We start from the raw sequence: 14,887 nt of genomic DNA, 5'->3' as shown, positions 1-14,887 counted from the left end.
TGTGTGTGACATGAACCGTGCAAGGAGGGGGGGCCGGGGGGCTCCACCCCCCAATTCTGTGCCTTTCACACGGGGCGGCACCGGGACCCCCGGCGGGGCCCAGATCCCTGTTCCTGTATTTGCACTGTTTTTATTCTGGATTGGCTTCCCGACAATACACGGCTCCAACGACCCCGCCTGCGCCTCTTCCTGCGCCCCAAACCTGGGGAGGGACGGGAGGGGGCGTGGGGAGGGGGCGGCGCTTGGGGGGCAAGGGGGGCTGGATTGAAATCACGGCGTTTCGGCCCAAAAATCCCTTATTTCAGCCCAAAAATGCGTCATTTCAGCCCCAAAAATGCGTTATTTCAGCCCCAAAAATCCAGGATTTCAGCCCAAAAGTTCCAGGATTTAAGCCCCAAAGGTTCCAGGAATTCAGCCTAAAAATCCCTTATTTCAGCCCAAAAATCCGTTATTTCAGCCTGAAATTCCAGAAATCGCAGCGTTTCAGCCCAAAAATGCGTTATTTCAGCCTGAAATTCCAGGATTTCAGCAAAAAAAAAACAAAAAACAGGGTTTCAGCCCCAAAAGTTCCAGGATTATAGGAAGAAGAATTCAGGATTTCAGCCTGAAATTTCAGGATTTTAGCCGAAAATTGCAGTGTTTCAGCCCCAAAAATTGCAGGATTTCAGCACAAAATTCCAGCATTTTAGCAAAAAAAATCCGGTGTTTCAGCCCCAAAAGTTCCATGATTTTAGCCCCAAAAATCCATTATTTCAGCCCAAAATTCCCACATTTCAGCCCCAAAAATCCAGGATTTCAGCCCTAAAGATCCAGGATTTAAGCCCCAAAAGTTCCAGGAATTCAGCCCAAAAATCCATTCATTTAGCCTGAAATTCCAGTATTTTAGCAAAAAAATCCAGGGTTTCAGCCCCAAAAGTTCCAGGATTTCAGAAAAAAATTCCAGGATTTCTACCCAAAAATCCATTATTTCAGCCCAAAATTCCCACATTTCAGCCCGAAATTTCAGGCTATCAACTAAAAATTACAGCATTTCAGCCCAAAAATTCCAGGAATTTGAGCTCCAAAAGTTCCAGGAATTCAGCCCAAAAATCCATTATTTTAGCCCCGAACATTCCAGGATTTCAGCTCAAAATTCCAGCATTTTAGCCCAAAATTCCAGCATTTCAGCAAAAAAAAAAAAAAAAAAAAAAAAAATCCAGGATTTCTGGCCAAACCAATGGGTTCCGCTCTTGGTAAAATTTCTGGCATTTCAGCCCAAACTTCCATCGTGTCAGCCCAAAGTTCCAGGATTTCAGCCCAAACCCTTGTGTTCCACTCCCAGTTTTCAGAATTTCACACCCAGGTTTTTATTTCCTGCCCAAATTTGGGGATTTCAGTAAAATTTCCAGGATTTCAGCCCAGTTTGGGTGTCAGGAAAAAAAAAAACAAGATTTTAGGTCCAATTTCAGTCCAGAATTGTGGGGTTTTGGTCCCAATTTCCAGGATTTTAGGCCCAATTTCTGTGTTTGGAATTCTGATCCCAATTTGCAGAATTCCAGTGCCCAGTTCCTGGATCCAGCCCCAAAAATTGCTGAATTTAATCCCATTTTTGGCCTTCCAGCCCCATCTGCAGGACTTCATTCCCATTTCCATCTTTCAGGCACAACTTTGGGGATTTTCATCTGTCGGGTTTGGTCCAAATTTGGACGATTTCAGCCCCAATTTGAGGATTTTGGACCCCAGTTTCTGGCTTGGGGTGGGGGTGGGTGGAAATGGGGTTTTTTTTGCACAAATTTAAGGATTTTCCCCATTTTTTCCCTCCTTTCCATCGGGTTTGAGCTCGGGGCTGATGGCAGAGTGTGGGAGGGGGCGAGGGTGAGGATCCCCCAATTTTTGGAGAAAGGCTTAAAAATAAAATTAATTCAAACTTCGGCCTTTTGTAATAATTTTTTAATTAAGAATCATTTGCTGGGGTGGTAAATTAGGGGAGGGGACCCCAAATCCAGGTGCCCCCCCCCCCCCCCCCAAAATCCTCCAGGACGTGGGGACACAAATTTGGGTGTCCCTGTCCCCGATTTGGGGGTGACAGGGACCAGATTTGCTACAAAAGGAGTTTTCTTTGCTAAATAAAAGACCCAAAAATGGGGAAATTCTGTGTACAAAGAGCCCCCGGGGGCGGGGGGGGGGGACAGGGCAGAGAACAGGGATGGATTTGAGGACCCCCAGGATGGAGTTTGGGATTCCCAGGATGGATTTTAGGGCCCCCAGGATGGAGTTTAGGGCCCCTAGGATGGATTTTAGGACCCCCAGGATGGAGTTTAGGGCCCCTAGGATGGATTTTAGGACCCCCAGGATGGAGTTTGGGATTCCCAGGATGGATTTTAGGGCCCCCAGGATGGATTTTGGGACCCCCGCGATGGACACGGGGACACTTTGGCGCTTCGGACCGAGGTGTGCAGGGTGGAACACGAACCCCGGGAGCGAGAATGGGGGGATCCCAGGCCGGGCTAGAGAAAGAGAACAGGTTAGAGAGGGAAACTGAGGCACGGAGCTGGGAGAGGCACTTCGGAGAGGAAGACAGGGGGAAGTACAGAAACTCCCCGGGATCCTCCGGAAGATCTCAGCCCTCACCGGCTCCCGCAGCTCCCGCTCCGCCCCTACGGGCCCGCCCAGAAGATCACCGAGAGCGGCCCCAGCTCCAGCTGCGCCTTTTCTGGCCAAGGCCGCCATTACCGGGCCTCCCCCTCAAGGTCTCCCGCAAGGTTCCCCTTCTTCCAGCCCCTCGGTCCCCTCTCCGCCACCGACACCGACACAGCGCCGGTCATGACCCAAGACCCGTCTGCGTCCGTCGCTGCTGCGTCTTCGCCCCGGTACTGAAAAGGCCAATCGGAGTGCTATCGCCTTCTGTAAGTTACCGTGTGGGAACCCCGCTCCCCTTCCTCCCTGCCTCTCTGCCTATCTTTCTCCCTGCCGGCGCTCCAGCGCAGTTCTGGGACACGGGGCGCCCCAGCTCCCCAATCCACCCCGTGCTGCCGCCGCTCCAGCTCGGTTTCCCAGTACCGGCGCTCGGGCAGTGCCGCTCCTCCCTGCCGGGCCGGCGGCCACCCCAGCCCAGCCACCGAGCTCCCAGCGGCTGCAAGCCGCGGCCCAGCCTCCGAGCTCCCGCCGCTCGCCATGGACCTCCGGCAGCAGCCCCCCCGCCGCCCTCACGCCGCTCCTCCGGCCTCCACTCGGGGCGCTCGCGGTAGTGCCGCCCGCCCCGCCCCACGCCTCGCTCCTAGCACGGCTACGGCCCCACCGGCTCTCTTAGTGGAAATAGACCAATCCCGTCATATTTTTCTTTGTTATATTCAATAGCCTTTCTCCTGTGCTTTGAAAAAGAATTTGGGGAGAGCTGCCTTTGAACTGAGCTCCTAGAGGGTTTCCCTGAGCAGCCGGAGCTGTGGTTACGAGGAATTCGAGCTGAGGGCGGGACGGGGCCTGAGGGGAGGGCGCTGAGGGGAGGGCTTAGCGCTGAGGGGACGGCATCGCGCCGAGTCTCGGCCCTCTGGCGGGACCTCGGCCAGTCCGGAGCCGCCAGAGGGGGAGCATTTACGGGGTATATCAGATGAGGGAGCGGTTCGTAGAGCGTGCAGAAGGGAAGGATCTCAGGCGTGGCCGCGGACCAGTCAGATTCACCGCCGGGGCCGGGGCTGGAGTCCGGGGCAGGCGGATGCCGGAGAAAACCAGCCGAGCACACGAGTAATTCATTCCTTTGGCTCTGCGCTTTTCCCTTATTCAGTCCCTTGCTGTTTTTTGTCCAGGTTTACTAAACCTTTATAATTTTGAAAGCAGGCGTATTTTCTCACAGAGGGTTTGTGGTTCTTGTCGCTTCCAGGAACGTGGAAGAAGAGTGGCATAAGAGAAGGGACCACCATGACACTGCTGGCCGGTGTGAGGTGAGAGAAGTGAGGAGAAACCCCCAAAACCCGCAGCCAGCCCCTCTCCATCCCCCCCCGAGCCCCTCTCTTTGCCTCGGCTTTTCCCGCAATTCCCGAATTGCCGCAGCAGCGACCCCCGGGCGGGGAGATCTGGGAGCAGAGAGGAGAAGTTGTGGGGGGACCTCGCTGTGGCCTGGCAGGACCTGAAGGGGCTTCGGGAAAAATGGAGGGAGAATTTTCCCAAGGGATGAGTGCCCAGATGAGGGGGAATGGGGTCAGGGAAGGGATTTAGGGTAGAATTGTTTCCTGTGAGGGCCTGGCCCAAGTTATTCCATGGATTTCCCTCCCTGGGAGTGTCCAAGGCCAGGCTGGACATTGCTTGGAGCAGCCTGGGCTGGTGGGAGCTGTCCCTGCCCACAGGATCAGCTTTAAGGCCCCTTCCCACCCAAACCATTCCGTGATTTGGGCTCAGCCTCGCTCCTCAGGGATGCCCTGGAGACCCAATTCCATGGGCACCAATTCCATGGGCACCGTGACATTCTCTGGGATAATGCTCTCCAGGCTGGTCCCCACGGAGCACCTGAGCCGTTTGTCACACTGGCCACGGTGACACTCTCTGTCCCAGCAGCCACCCTCATCTTTCCTTGGGAACGGGGTTGGGGTCAGTTTTAAATACCTCGAGTTTCCTCCTTTTCCCTTGAAAACAGAGTGTTTTTTTTTAAACACCACAAGTTTCTGTGTGAATGTGAATTGCTCTTCCTTGTCGCTCCATTTTTGTCACAAACCACGTCTAAAGCCACCTCCTCTCCACCCAGGCACTTTTCTTCTTCCTCTTTTTGGTACGCATTTTTGGGTGCTGGTGCCCCAAATCCTCTCTGTTTCTGGACATCCATGGACATATTTTGGATTGCTCGTCTCGCCATCCTCGTCCTCTTCCACCAACCCAGTGAGTGCCGGGTGCTCCTTGTTCCCTGGGAAGGAGATCTTGGGGTGGTTTTGGGGTTTTTGGGGTCGAGGGCTGTGTGGGAGCACCAGAGCAGCTCCACGGGGTGGATTTGTGCCCAGTGTTGGGATCCAGGGCTGCCATGGAAACCTGCTGCTGGCCATCTCTGGTGTCCATCCCTGGTGCCCATCTCTGGTCCAGCCTCTGCTCCAGGATGTTCTCCAGACATCTTGCTCTGAGGTCTCATCTTGGGGTGTTTTCTGGCTGAAAAGAGGGAAACTGGGCAAGGTTCAGCCCCAGCCCTTCCCCACATCCTCCGGGGGGGGTTTATCACATGAACCACCTGGTGGCTGCAGTATTCAGCAAATTTCCTGCGCGCTTATCTTCCCCTGCAGCTTTTTCCTGTCACGTGCTCCATTGTTTGTGTCCCAGGGGTGGCTGAGGGTGAGGGAGTCAGAAATTCCGAGCCCGACCTTGGGGCTGGGCCAGGATCAGTTCCCTGCTGGGAAAACTGGGAAGGAGAACTCCATTCCTGGTATAAATTGTGTGACACGATTAATTGGAAATGGGAAGTTGCGAAAATAACAAGAACAGCTCCTTCCTCCTTAAATTGGTGAGCCAAGGGCATGGTGGGGCCACTGGAGGGAAGGGATGGTTCCAGAGGGATCCTGGACCTTGTCCTGGGCTGATCCAAAGGAGGGTGGAAGGGGTCTCACCTCTGGAGTGGTGAGAATCCACCTGGAATGGTGAGATCCCACCTGGAATGGTGGGAATCCACCTGGAATGGTGAGAGTCCACCTGGAGTGGTGAGAGTCCACCTGGAGTGGTGAGATCCCACCAGGTCTGGTGCCCCCAACATGCGAAGTTCATGGAACTGTTGGAGCCAGTCCATAGTTCCAAGTTCCCTGTGGCCACAGGGAGTGGTCAGCCTGGAGAAGCCGTGGTGCAGCTGCCCCAGGCACCCCTGGCAGTGTCCAGGGCCAGGCTGTTTCCAGCTCCTCGTTCCCCTTTCCCTCTCAGGTCCCCTCCAGGCTCCCTCCTTGGCACGAAGCTCAGGGGGCTCGGCCTGGGGGTGGCCTCGTGCTCTTCCTTCACCCAGGGACCCTTCCATGAGCCCCCCGTGAGCCCTCAGACACCCCCAGGCCTGATGGGCTTCATCCTCTGGGTTCAGCAACTTCATCCCACCCTGATCCTGCTCTGATCCCACCTTCATCCCAGCCTCATCCCAAGTTCTCTCCCCACCTTCTCTCCCCAGCGAGCGCCAGCGACACCACGGAGGTGATCGGGGCCGTGGGCGGCTCTGTGACCTTCCGCAGCCACAACCCCGACAGGAACGTGGCCCTCTGGAGTTTTGGGAGTGATCCCATAGTGACTGTGGTGTTCAAGAGCCCTCCTCGACTCATATTTTTCGAAGACAAATTCAAAACCCGTTTTGTTGTCTCTGAGAATGGCCACGCACTCAGCATCGCCCAGCTGAGGATGGAGGATGCCGGGACCTACTCTGTAACCATTCTGGATGAAAGATCCACCTTCACCCTGCAGGTGTTCAGTAGGTGCTTTCAGTGCCTTTTTGGGGGCTTTACACTAAAAGAGAGGTTTGTGACACCGCGGTGCCCACAGGGGAGATGGCAGAGCTCACGGTGACCTGCGAGGCCCAGAACTGCTCGGGTGGAAGCTGCAGCTGCTGCCTGCGCTGCTCCACACCTGGAGACACCGGCAGTAAGGAATGCTTCAGGAGCATCTCCTCCACCTTGGCTCAGCCAGGGGTTGAGAGCCCCATGCTGCAGGTGAATGAAACACCCCAGGATGGGCTGGAGCCGGTGACATGCACAGCATGGAACGCCGTCAGCAGCAGGAACGTCACCGTCACCAACCCCAGGGTGCTCCACGACGGTGAGAGCTGGGGACAGGTGGGGAAAGGTGGGGTGGGCTGATCCTGATCCCTGAGAGCAGCAAAAGCTGGGATTTGGTGTTGGGATGGGCTGATCCTGATCCCTGAGAGCAGGAAAAGCTGGATTTGGGGTTGGGATGGGCTGATCCTGATCCCTGAGAGCAGGAAAAGCTGGGATTTGAGGCTGTGCTGGGCTCTGGTTTTTGCTGGAGTGGTGGCTCAGATGCAGAGGGAAGCTCTGACCCGTGTCCCTTTCTCTCTCCTCACCAGCAAACGCCATGGTCCCTCCCAGCACAGGTAAGATGCCACCCCTGCCCATGTCCAGCCGCATTCCCGAGTGTCCCCAAGTGTCCCCAATTGTCCCCAGGTGTCTCCAAGTGCCCAGGGCAGCTTTTCCATGCCCAGCCAGGAAGGGGGATTGGGGAACCCCAGCCCAGCACCCTCCAGCTCCTCCCAAAATCCCTTTGCTGGGAATCTCCAGGCTCTTCCCAGAGGTGCCAGGGACGGGACGAGGAGTGGTGGCCACAAACCCAACCCCAAGAAACCATCTCTGTTTGAGAGCCTCTTCCCATGGAGTGTCCCCTCTGGAGCCACCCCAAACCCACCTGGCCGTGTCCCCGTGTCCCCTGCTCTGGGTGACCCTGTCCTGGCAGAGCTGGGGGATCTCTAGAGTTCCTTTCTCACCCAGCAACTGTGGGATTCTGGGATTTGAGGATTCTGGGGTTTGGGGATTTGGGGATTCTCCTGCTGCTGCCTCCACCAAGCTGCTCGTCCTCGTCCAGCGCCGCCTCTGCCCTGGCTTGGAGTGAGATCCCCTGGAATGAGGGATCAGGGTGGGGTTTGAGGCCAAATTCCCCCTGCCTAATGCCAGGAAGAGCCAGGTTCATTTTGCTTTGTTGCCCCTGAATCTTCTCTTTCCAGGTGCCCACTCCAGCAGCTGGATCTGGATCAGCATCATAGTCAGGGTTGAACTCGCAGTGCTTTTATCGATTTTCCTCGTGTCCTACTGTAAATATAAATGTGAGTGTGGAAAACCATCCCTGGAGCCCTGGGCAGCAGCAGGTGGGACCTGGGAGGGGAACAGAGCCAGGGTGGGGGTGGTTTGGGGTGGATTTGGGGCTGATTTGGGTGGATTTGGGGTTCTGATTTGTGGCTGATTTTCGTTCTCCTGACTCTGTCTCATCTCCCCTCGTGGTTTAACACATTCTTGGGTTTTTAGGTGGCACAGAGCCCAGGGGCTGCAGGGTTGGTTCCCTGTGGGGCAGAGCCAATCTGCTGGCAAGGTGTGAGGAGCCAAACACCTGGCTGGGTTCGAAGATTCACACCAAAGGAGCTGAACAGTCTCTGTAGAAAAGCAGATTCTTTTAAAAACCAACGAAGCCCAAGAAAAGCTCTCTTTCCTCTGGCCTGGGGACCGGTTACTGGCCAGCCCCATGCTGAGATTTCTGCCTCAGCTGCCCCTTCCACCAGGAGTGTCCCAATGCCACCAGCAGCCACAGGGCCAGGACCAGCACCAGGAGCAGCCCCGAAATCTAGAGTGGCCACAAGGCCAAGACAGTCCAGCCAAAATCCTCGTGGCCGGGGCAGCACTGCACAACCATGGCTGTCTCACAATGGACTTTCCTCCTTTCATGGAAATTAAAATTAAAAGCCAGGAAAGAACTGTTTCTTGTGGAGATATTGGGGAAGATGAAAACAGGAAAGCCTTATTAGTATGATTGCCTGGCAAAAGATTTTGAGACTATGGAAACAATAAGCAAGATTGAAATGAGAGCAAGCTTTGAGATACCTCAATTAGTTTCTGAACACCTGAACAACAATGGTGTGGCTGGCTGAAGGTAATCTGCTTTTGATGGAACAACACCCTCTGCTTGCAGACAAGTCCAAGAGCAGACCCCACTAGTTTAGCAGAAGGGGTCCAAAGAGGAGTTTTTAGGGTTGAAAATGTAACACGGTACGGTGATGTAATAATTGTTATAGGCTGTATGGAAATGCTATAGGATTTGTATATGGTATTAGATTGGATTCTGAGAATGAAGATATTCAGCACAGAAGAAGATTTATGGTACTGTATTGGGAACTTTGCTCTCTTTTACTCTTTTGTCCACTTTTTTACTCTTTTACTCTTCCTCGTTCTCTTTACCACACTCTTGCCTTCTTTCTCTTTACCACTCTCTTTACCTCTCTCTCCCTTCCTTGGGGCCTGTTCCAGCTGTGGCTGGCAGCTCCCAGCAGGGCCCTTTGCAATAAACCCCAAATCCCAGCAGGGCCCTGCACCCAGGCCCTTTGCAATAAACCACAAGTTCCAAGCCCTGGCTTCAGAGGTCTCTCGTCTCCGTCCATCCCCACCGTCCTACCCCCCGTCTCTCCCACAGACTGGCTCCCAAACGTGTCTGAAGGGCCAGTTCAGCTTCCCCACCTGTGGGACACTTCTCCATGGACAGTTAATAAAAGTCACTTTCAGTTATGGCTGCCTGAGAGGTGTCGTGAGCACGGCATCCCCTTGCTGTGCAGAGCTCTGTAATTTTGCCCAGGCAAACCTCAAGCAGCGATTACCTGGAGCTCTGGGAGGAAATGGCCTGGCATTCCTCGAGCACGGGCAGCCACAGCTACCTGGAGCTCTTTGAGGAATTTTGCCGTGGTATCCCTGGAGCTCTTTGAGGAATTTTGTCGTGGCATCCCTTGAGCTGTCAAGGAGGGACCCTGCCACACACCCCAAGCAATGCTGAGCACCAGAGAGTGCAACCGCTCTGGAGCTGTGAGTGCAGACCCACCTGCGAGGCCTTGCCAAGCACAGCCTGAAACCAGAGCTCCGAGGCGGGACCCAAACTCTGAGTCCAGACCCATCTGCGAGGCCTTGCTCACCGCCTGCCGCCCTCCCGGTCCCGGCCCCCGTTCCCCCGGTTTCGGCCGCCCCACTGCACCGCAGGGCCGCTCCCGCCCCCCCGTGAGTCCGCGCTGCCCCGGTTCCGCCATCACGGGGGCCCCGTTCCCGCTTCCGCCCCTACGGGCACGCCCAGCAGCGTCATCGCGGGCCCGCCCAGGCGATAAAGCGACGGTCGATATCCGGTTGCGCAGTTTTGCAGCGGCGCCAGTTTAGGCCGTCTCCTGCAAGGTAGCGCGGCTCCTCTTCCAGCCCTCTCGGTTCCCCTCTCCGCCAGCCACACAGCGCCGACCATGGCCCAAGACCTGTCTGCGTCCGCCGCTGCTGCGTCTCTGCCGTCTCCGCCGCTCTCGGACCAAGAACACCCGTCGCTGCCCCGGAGCTACGTCGGTAAGTTACCGCACCGGGAACCCCGCTACCCTGGCCCCCTTCCTCCCTGCCTCTCTGCCCCCCTGCCGGCGCTCCAGCGCAGTTCTGGGACACGGGGCGCCCCAGCTCCCCGGTCCACCCCGTGCTGCCGCCGCTCCAGCTCGGTTTCTCGGTACCGGCGCTCGGGCAGTGCCGCTCCTCCCCGCCGGGCCGGCAGCCACGCCAGCCCAGCCACCGAGCTGCACGCCGCGGCCCAGCCTCGCCCGTCGCTCGGCCACCGCTCGCCATGACCCCCCCCCCCCGCCCCCCCCACAGCAGCCGCCCCACGCCGCTCCTCCGGCCTCCCGCCACCGCCAGGGGGCGTCTCCCGCTCCCAGCACCAATAGAGCAATCCTTTCATCTAACTCTTTTTATTTGGAGAGGGCTGCCTTTAACTGAGCTCCTAGAGTTTTCCTGAACAGCCGGAGCTGTGGTTACGAGGGAACGGAGCGCAGGGCGGGACGGGCGCTGAGGGGAGAGCTCAGCGCTGAGGGGAGAGCTCAGCGCTGAGGGGAGAGCTCAGCGCTGAGGGGAGAGCTCAGCGCTGAGGGGAGAGCTCAGCGCTGAGGGGACGGCATCGCGCCGAGTCTCGGCCCTCCAAGGTGTAGCCGGGTCTGGTGCCGGAACCGCTAAGGGGGAGCATTTGCGGGGTGGATCAGACGGGAAATGCCCGTAGCACGGACTGGCAATGGCAGCGCCCAGCGCTCCCGGCACGAGCAGAGCAGGCAGGGATGGGGAGCGCTCGGGATGGGATTGCCGGGATCGACGGGCGCCCCTGCGCGGTTCGTAGAGCGGGCAGAAGGGAGGGACCCCAGGCGTGGCCGCGGACCAGCCACATTCACCGCCGGGGCTGGGGCTGGGGTCCGGGGCAGGCGAATGCCGGAGGGAAGCAGCCGGGCATGTAAGTCATCCGTTTTCATGACTCTGCATTTTCCCTTATTCATTCCTTTGCTGTATTTTGTCAAAGTTTACTAAACCATTAAAATTTTAAAAGCGAGCGTAGTTTCTCACAGAGGATTTGTGGTTCTTGTCACTTCCAGGGACGTGCTACAACACCGTCCTAACACACAGCACAATCGGGCCGCGGGCCGGTGCAAGGTGAGAGAACCGAGGAGAATCCCCCAAAACCTACAACCATCTTCCCTGCTGCAGCGAGTCCAGAGTTTCAAAGTGTTCCCTTCCCTGTGGCCACAGTGAGTGGTCAGCCTGGAGAAGCCGTGGTGCAGCTGCCCCAGGCACCCCTGGCAGTGTCCAAGGCTGGGCAGGGCTGGGGGAAGGTTTGGGGATTTTAGGGGAGTGGAATGAGAGGAGTTTTGGGTCCCTCCCAACCCAAACCTTTCCACAGTTCCCAAATTCTCCTCCAAGGAGCAGCTGCAGGTGTGACCAGGAGCGCCCTGTCCTGCTCAGTGACCCTTCCTGACCCTCCCATCCCCAAATCCTCGTTCCCCTTTCCCTCTCAGGTCCCTTCCGGGCTCCATCCTTGGCACAAGGCTCAGGGGGCTCGGCCTGGGGGTGGCCTCGTGCTCTCCCTTTGCCCAGGGACCCTTCCATGAGCCCCCCGTGAGCCCTCAGACACCCCCAGCCCTGATGGGCTTCATCCTCTGGGTTCAGCAACTTCATCCCACCTTGATCCCAACTCCATCCCACCTTTTCATCTCAGTTTCAGCCTGCCTTTATCCCACCTCCAGCCCACCTTCATCCCCCCTTCAGCTGACCTCCACCCTGCCTTCATCCCAAATTCTCTCCCCACTTTCTCTTCCCTGCCAGTGACACCAAGGACATGACAAATTCACTGCACGGGTCCCTGTACTACTGCATCAAAAACAGAAGAGTGAAGCCAGCAGTCTGTTATTTAAACGAGAAGCCCATATTGTATGTGAATTCTCATGGATACTATTCTCATAAATGCGAATTAGAAGACCATTATAGTGTCTATGAGGACAGCGACATGCTCTGCATCTCTGTGCGGACAACAGGGGATGGTGGGACCTACACTGTACATACTGATAGAAAAACATCCACCTTCAAACACCAGAAATCCAGTAGGTGCTTTTAGTGCTGTTTGGGGGGGCGGGGTTTACACTGAAAGAGAGGTTTGTGACACCCCTGTGCCCGCAGAGGAGCTGGCAGAGCCCACGGAGACCTGCAGACCCCAGAACTGCTCACACGAGTCCTGCAGCTGCTGCGTGATCTCCACCATGGCTCAGGGAGAAGATCGGGTGGAGAGCCCCATGCTGCAGGTGAAGGAATCATCCTGGAAGGAGCTGGAGCTGCTGAACTGTGTGGGAGAGAACCTGGTCAGCAATGAGAGTGTCACCATCACCACCCCCAGGGTGCTCCACAGCGGTGAGAGCTGGGCACAGGCAGGGGAAAGGTGGGCTGGGCTGATGCCAATCCTCTGAGGAACACAGGAGTGTTGGGGTTGGGGTGGGCTGATCCTGATCCCCTGAGGAACATGGGAATGTTAGGGTTGGGATGGGATGGGAAAGTTGGGGTTGGGATGGGCTGACCTCACTTGCGGTGAGTGCCATGGAAAGGTGAAGGGAAAGGTGAAATGGGCTGATCCCAATGCCCTGGAGCAGGAAAAGCTGGGATTTGGGGTTGGGATGGGCTGATCCTGATTGCCTGGGAGCAGGAAAAGCTGGGATTTGGGGATGGGATGGGCTGATCCCACTCTCCAGGCTCTGGCTCTCCCTGGAGCGGTGGCTCAGATGCAGAGGGAAGCTCTGACCCGTGTCCCTTTCTCTCTCCTCACCAGCAAACGCCATGGTCCCTCCCAGCACAGGTAAGCTGCCACCCTGTCCATGTCCAGCCACGCTCCCGAGTGTCCCCAATTGTCCCCAGTTGCCCCTGAATGCCCGGGGCAGCTTTTCCATGCCCAGCCAGGAAGGGGGATTGGGGAGCCCCAGCCCAGCACCCTCCAGCTCCTCCCAAAATCCCTTTGCTGGGAATCTCCAGGCTCTTCCCAGAGGTGCCAGGGACGGGACGAGGAGTGGTGGCCACAAACCCAACCCCAAGAAACCATCCCTGTTTGAGAGCCTCTTCCCATGGAGTGTCCCCTCTGGAGCCACCCCAAACCCACCTGGCCGTGTCCCCTGCTCTGGGTGACCCTGTCCTGGCAGAGCTGGGGGATCTCCAGAGTTCCTTTCTCACCCAGCAACTGTGGGATTCTGGGATTTGAGGATTCTGGGGTTTGGGGATTTGGGGATTCTCCTGCTGCTGCCTCCACCAAGCTGCTCGTCCTCGTCCAGCACCACCTCTGCCCTGGCTTGGAGTGAGATCCCCTGGAATGAGGGATCAGGGTGGGGTTTGGGGCCAAATCCCCTCAGCCCCAATGCCACGAAGAGCCAGGTTCATTTTGGGATGTTGCCCCTGGATCTTCTTTCGTTTCCAGGTACCTCCTACAAGACTGACATAGCTGTGGCTGTGGCTGTAACTGTACCGCTTGTTTTATTGGTGATTCTTGCCTTAGGTTACTTCTGTAAAAATAAAGGTGAGTGTGGAAAACCATCCCTGGAGCCCTGGGGAGCTGGAGGTGGGACCTGGGAGGGGGGACAGAGCCAGGGTGGGGCAGATTTGGGGCAGATTTGGGGTTCTGATTTGGGGTGGATTTGGTGCTGATTTGGGACTGATTTAGGGCTGATTTGGGGTTCTCCTGACTCTGTCTCATCTCCCCTCATGGGGGTTTAATGGATTGCTGAGTTTTTAGCTGGGGGAGAGCCCAGGGGCTCTGGGGTTGGTTCCCTGTGGGGCAGAGCCAATCTGCTGGCTGGGTTTGTGAAAAAGCCAATCTGCTGGCTTGGTTTCTGTAGAAAAGCAGATTTTTTAAAAACCAACAGAGCTCAAGCTCTGTTTCCTCTGGCCTGGGGACAGGTTACTGGCCGGCCCCACACTGAGGTTTCTGCCTCAGCTGGGCCTTCCACCAGGAGTGTCCCAATGCCACAGCCAGACCGTGTCCCCAGGAGTGTCCCAATGCCACCAGGAGTGTCCCAACACCAGGAGCAGCCTCATGGCCAGCACTGGGGGCAGCTCCAGAATCCTCAGGGCTGGGTTCTCTCAGCCTGCCCTGCGCTGGGCTTCGCTTCGCTGCTTTTAGCCAGGTGTGCTGCACACAGAAGGGCAAAAGCAGCAAAAGCAAGTTGGTTTTTTTCTTTCTACCAGCCAAGAAGAGGAGGAGAAGGAGAAGGAGAAGGTGCTGGGGCAGCGCTGGCAGCCAGGGCAGCTCACAGCTAGATGCAGCCAATGAGTCTGTCTGATGGAGGAGATCAACCCTTTGGTGCTATGCAACACTCCAAACACTGTTGATAAAGCTTGAGAACAAACAAACCTACAAACAGTAATTCTTTCCCAGATGAAGAAAAGGACAAGATGAAAACATATAAAGAAAATAACATGGGACACTGAGGTCAGTAAGGAAGGAATCAAATTTTAGATGGGAGGAGACTGAGGAGATGCCTTATTCATCTTTTGTAAGGATATGGTGAAGATACATTTGATATATGAGACTTTGTTTTTCCCTGTAACTCATGGCTGGATGTAGCATTCTAACCACAGCCATGAGAAGCGTCAGTATTGAAATAAGCAGATGTTGCAGTAGCTGTGATCCAATGAGAAGTTTGAACAGAAAGGGATGAGAGAGGTTAAAAACATTGCCCTGTGATCCCGGAGATGGATTAAAAGAACTTTTATTTTTATGCTAGAATAGCTCATCCTTAAAAATGCCCCCCCAGTAAGTTGACATGGCCCCCGAATGCAGCAGCCACGAGAGAACTGTTCCTTGCTGTGGCAGCTGTATTTGAAACTGGACAGAAACACCAATTTTGTGTGATTTTGGTTCACTAATTTCTCGGTTAATGCACTGA

General features: G+C 55.9%; 2 protein-coding genes across 2 annotated transcripts; both read left to right on the top strand.

Annotated features, from left to right (window-relative positions):
* The first annotated feature begins 3,606 nt into the window (after nt 1-3,606).
* On the top strand, nt 3,607-8,790 carry LOC134429168 (CD48 antigen-like). Its single transcript, XM_063176272.1, has 8 exons — nt 3,607-3,720; nt 3,857-3,917; nt 4,715-4,845; nt 6,098-6,391; nt 6,463-6,735; nt 7,004-7,030; nt 7,655-7,753; nt 7,953-8,790. The coding sequence occupies exons 2-8, from the start codon at nt 3,895-3,897 to the stop codon at nt 8,081-8,083; spliced, it is 978 nt and encodes a 325-aa protein (XP_063032342.1). The 5' UTR covers nt 3,607-3,720; nt 3,857-3,894; the 3' UTR covers nt 8,084-8,790.
* Nucleotides 8,791-9,812: 1,022 nt separating this feature from the next.
* LOC134429227 (uncharacterized) lies at nt 9,813-12,793 on the top strand. Its single transcript, XM_063176348.1, has 4 exons — nt 9,813-10,007; nt 11,066-11,123; nt 11,793-12,067; nt 12,144-12,793. Exons 1-4 carry the CDS (start codon nt 9,911-9,913, stop codon nt 12,425-12,427), a joined length of 714 nt encoding a protein of 237 aa, XP_063032418.1. The 5' UTR covers nt 9,813-9,910; the 3' UTR covers nt 12,428-12,793.
* Nucleotides 12,794-14,887: the final 2,094 nt, after the last annotated feature.

The sequence above is a fragment of the Melospiza melodia genome, chromosome 25, assembly GCF_035770615.1.
Source record: "Melospiza melodia melodia isolate bMelMel2 chromosome 25, bMelMel2.pri, whole genome shotgun sequence".
Classification (NCBI taxonomy): domain Eukaryota; kingdom Metazoa; phylum Chordata; class Aves; order Passeriformes; family Passerellidae; genus Melospiza; species Melospiza melodia.
This window is presented reverse-complemented; position numbering and strand designations above follow the sequence as displayed.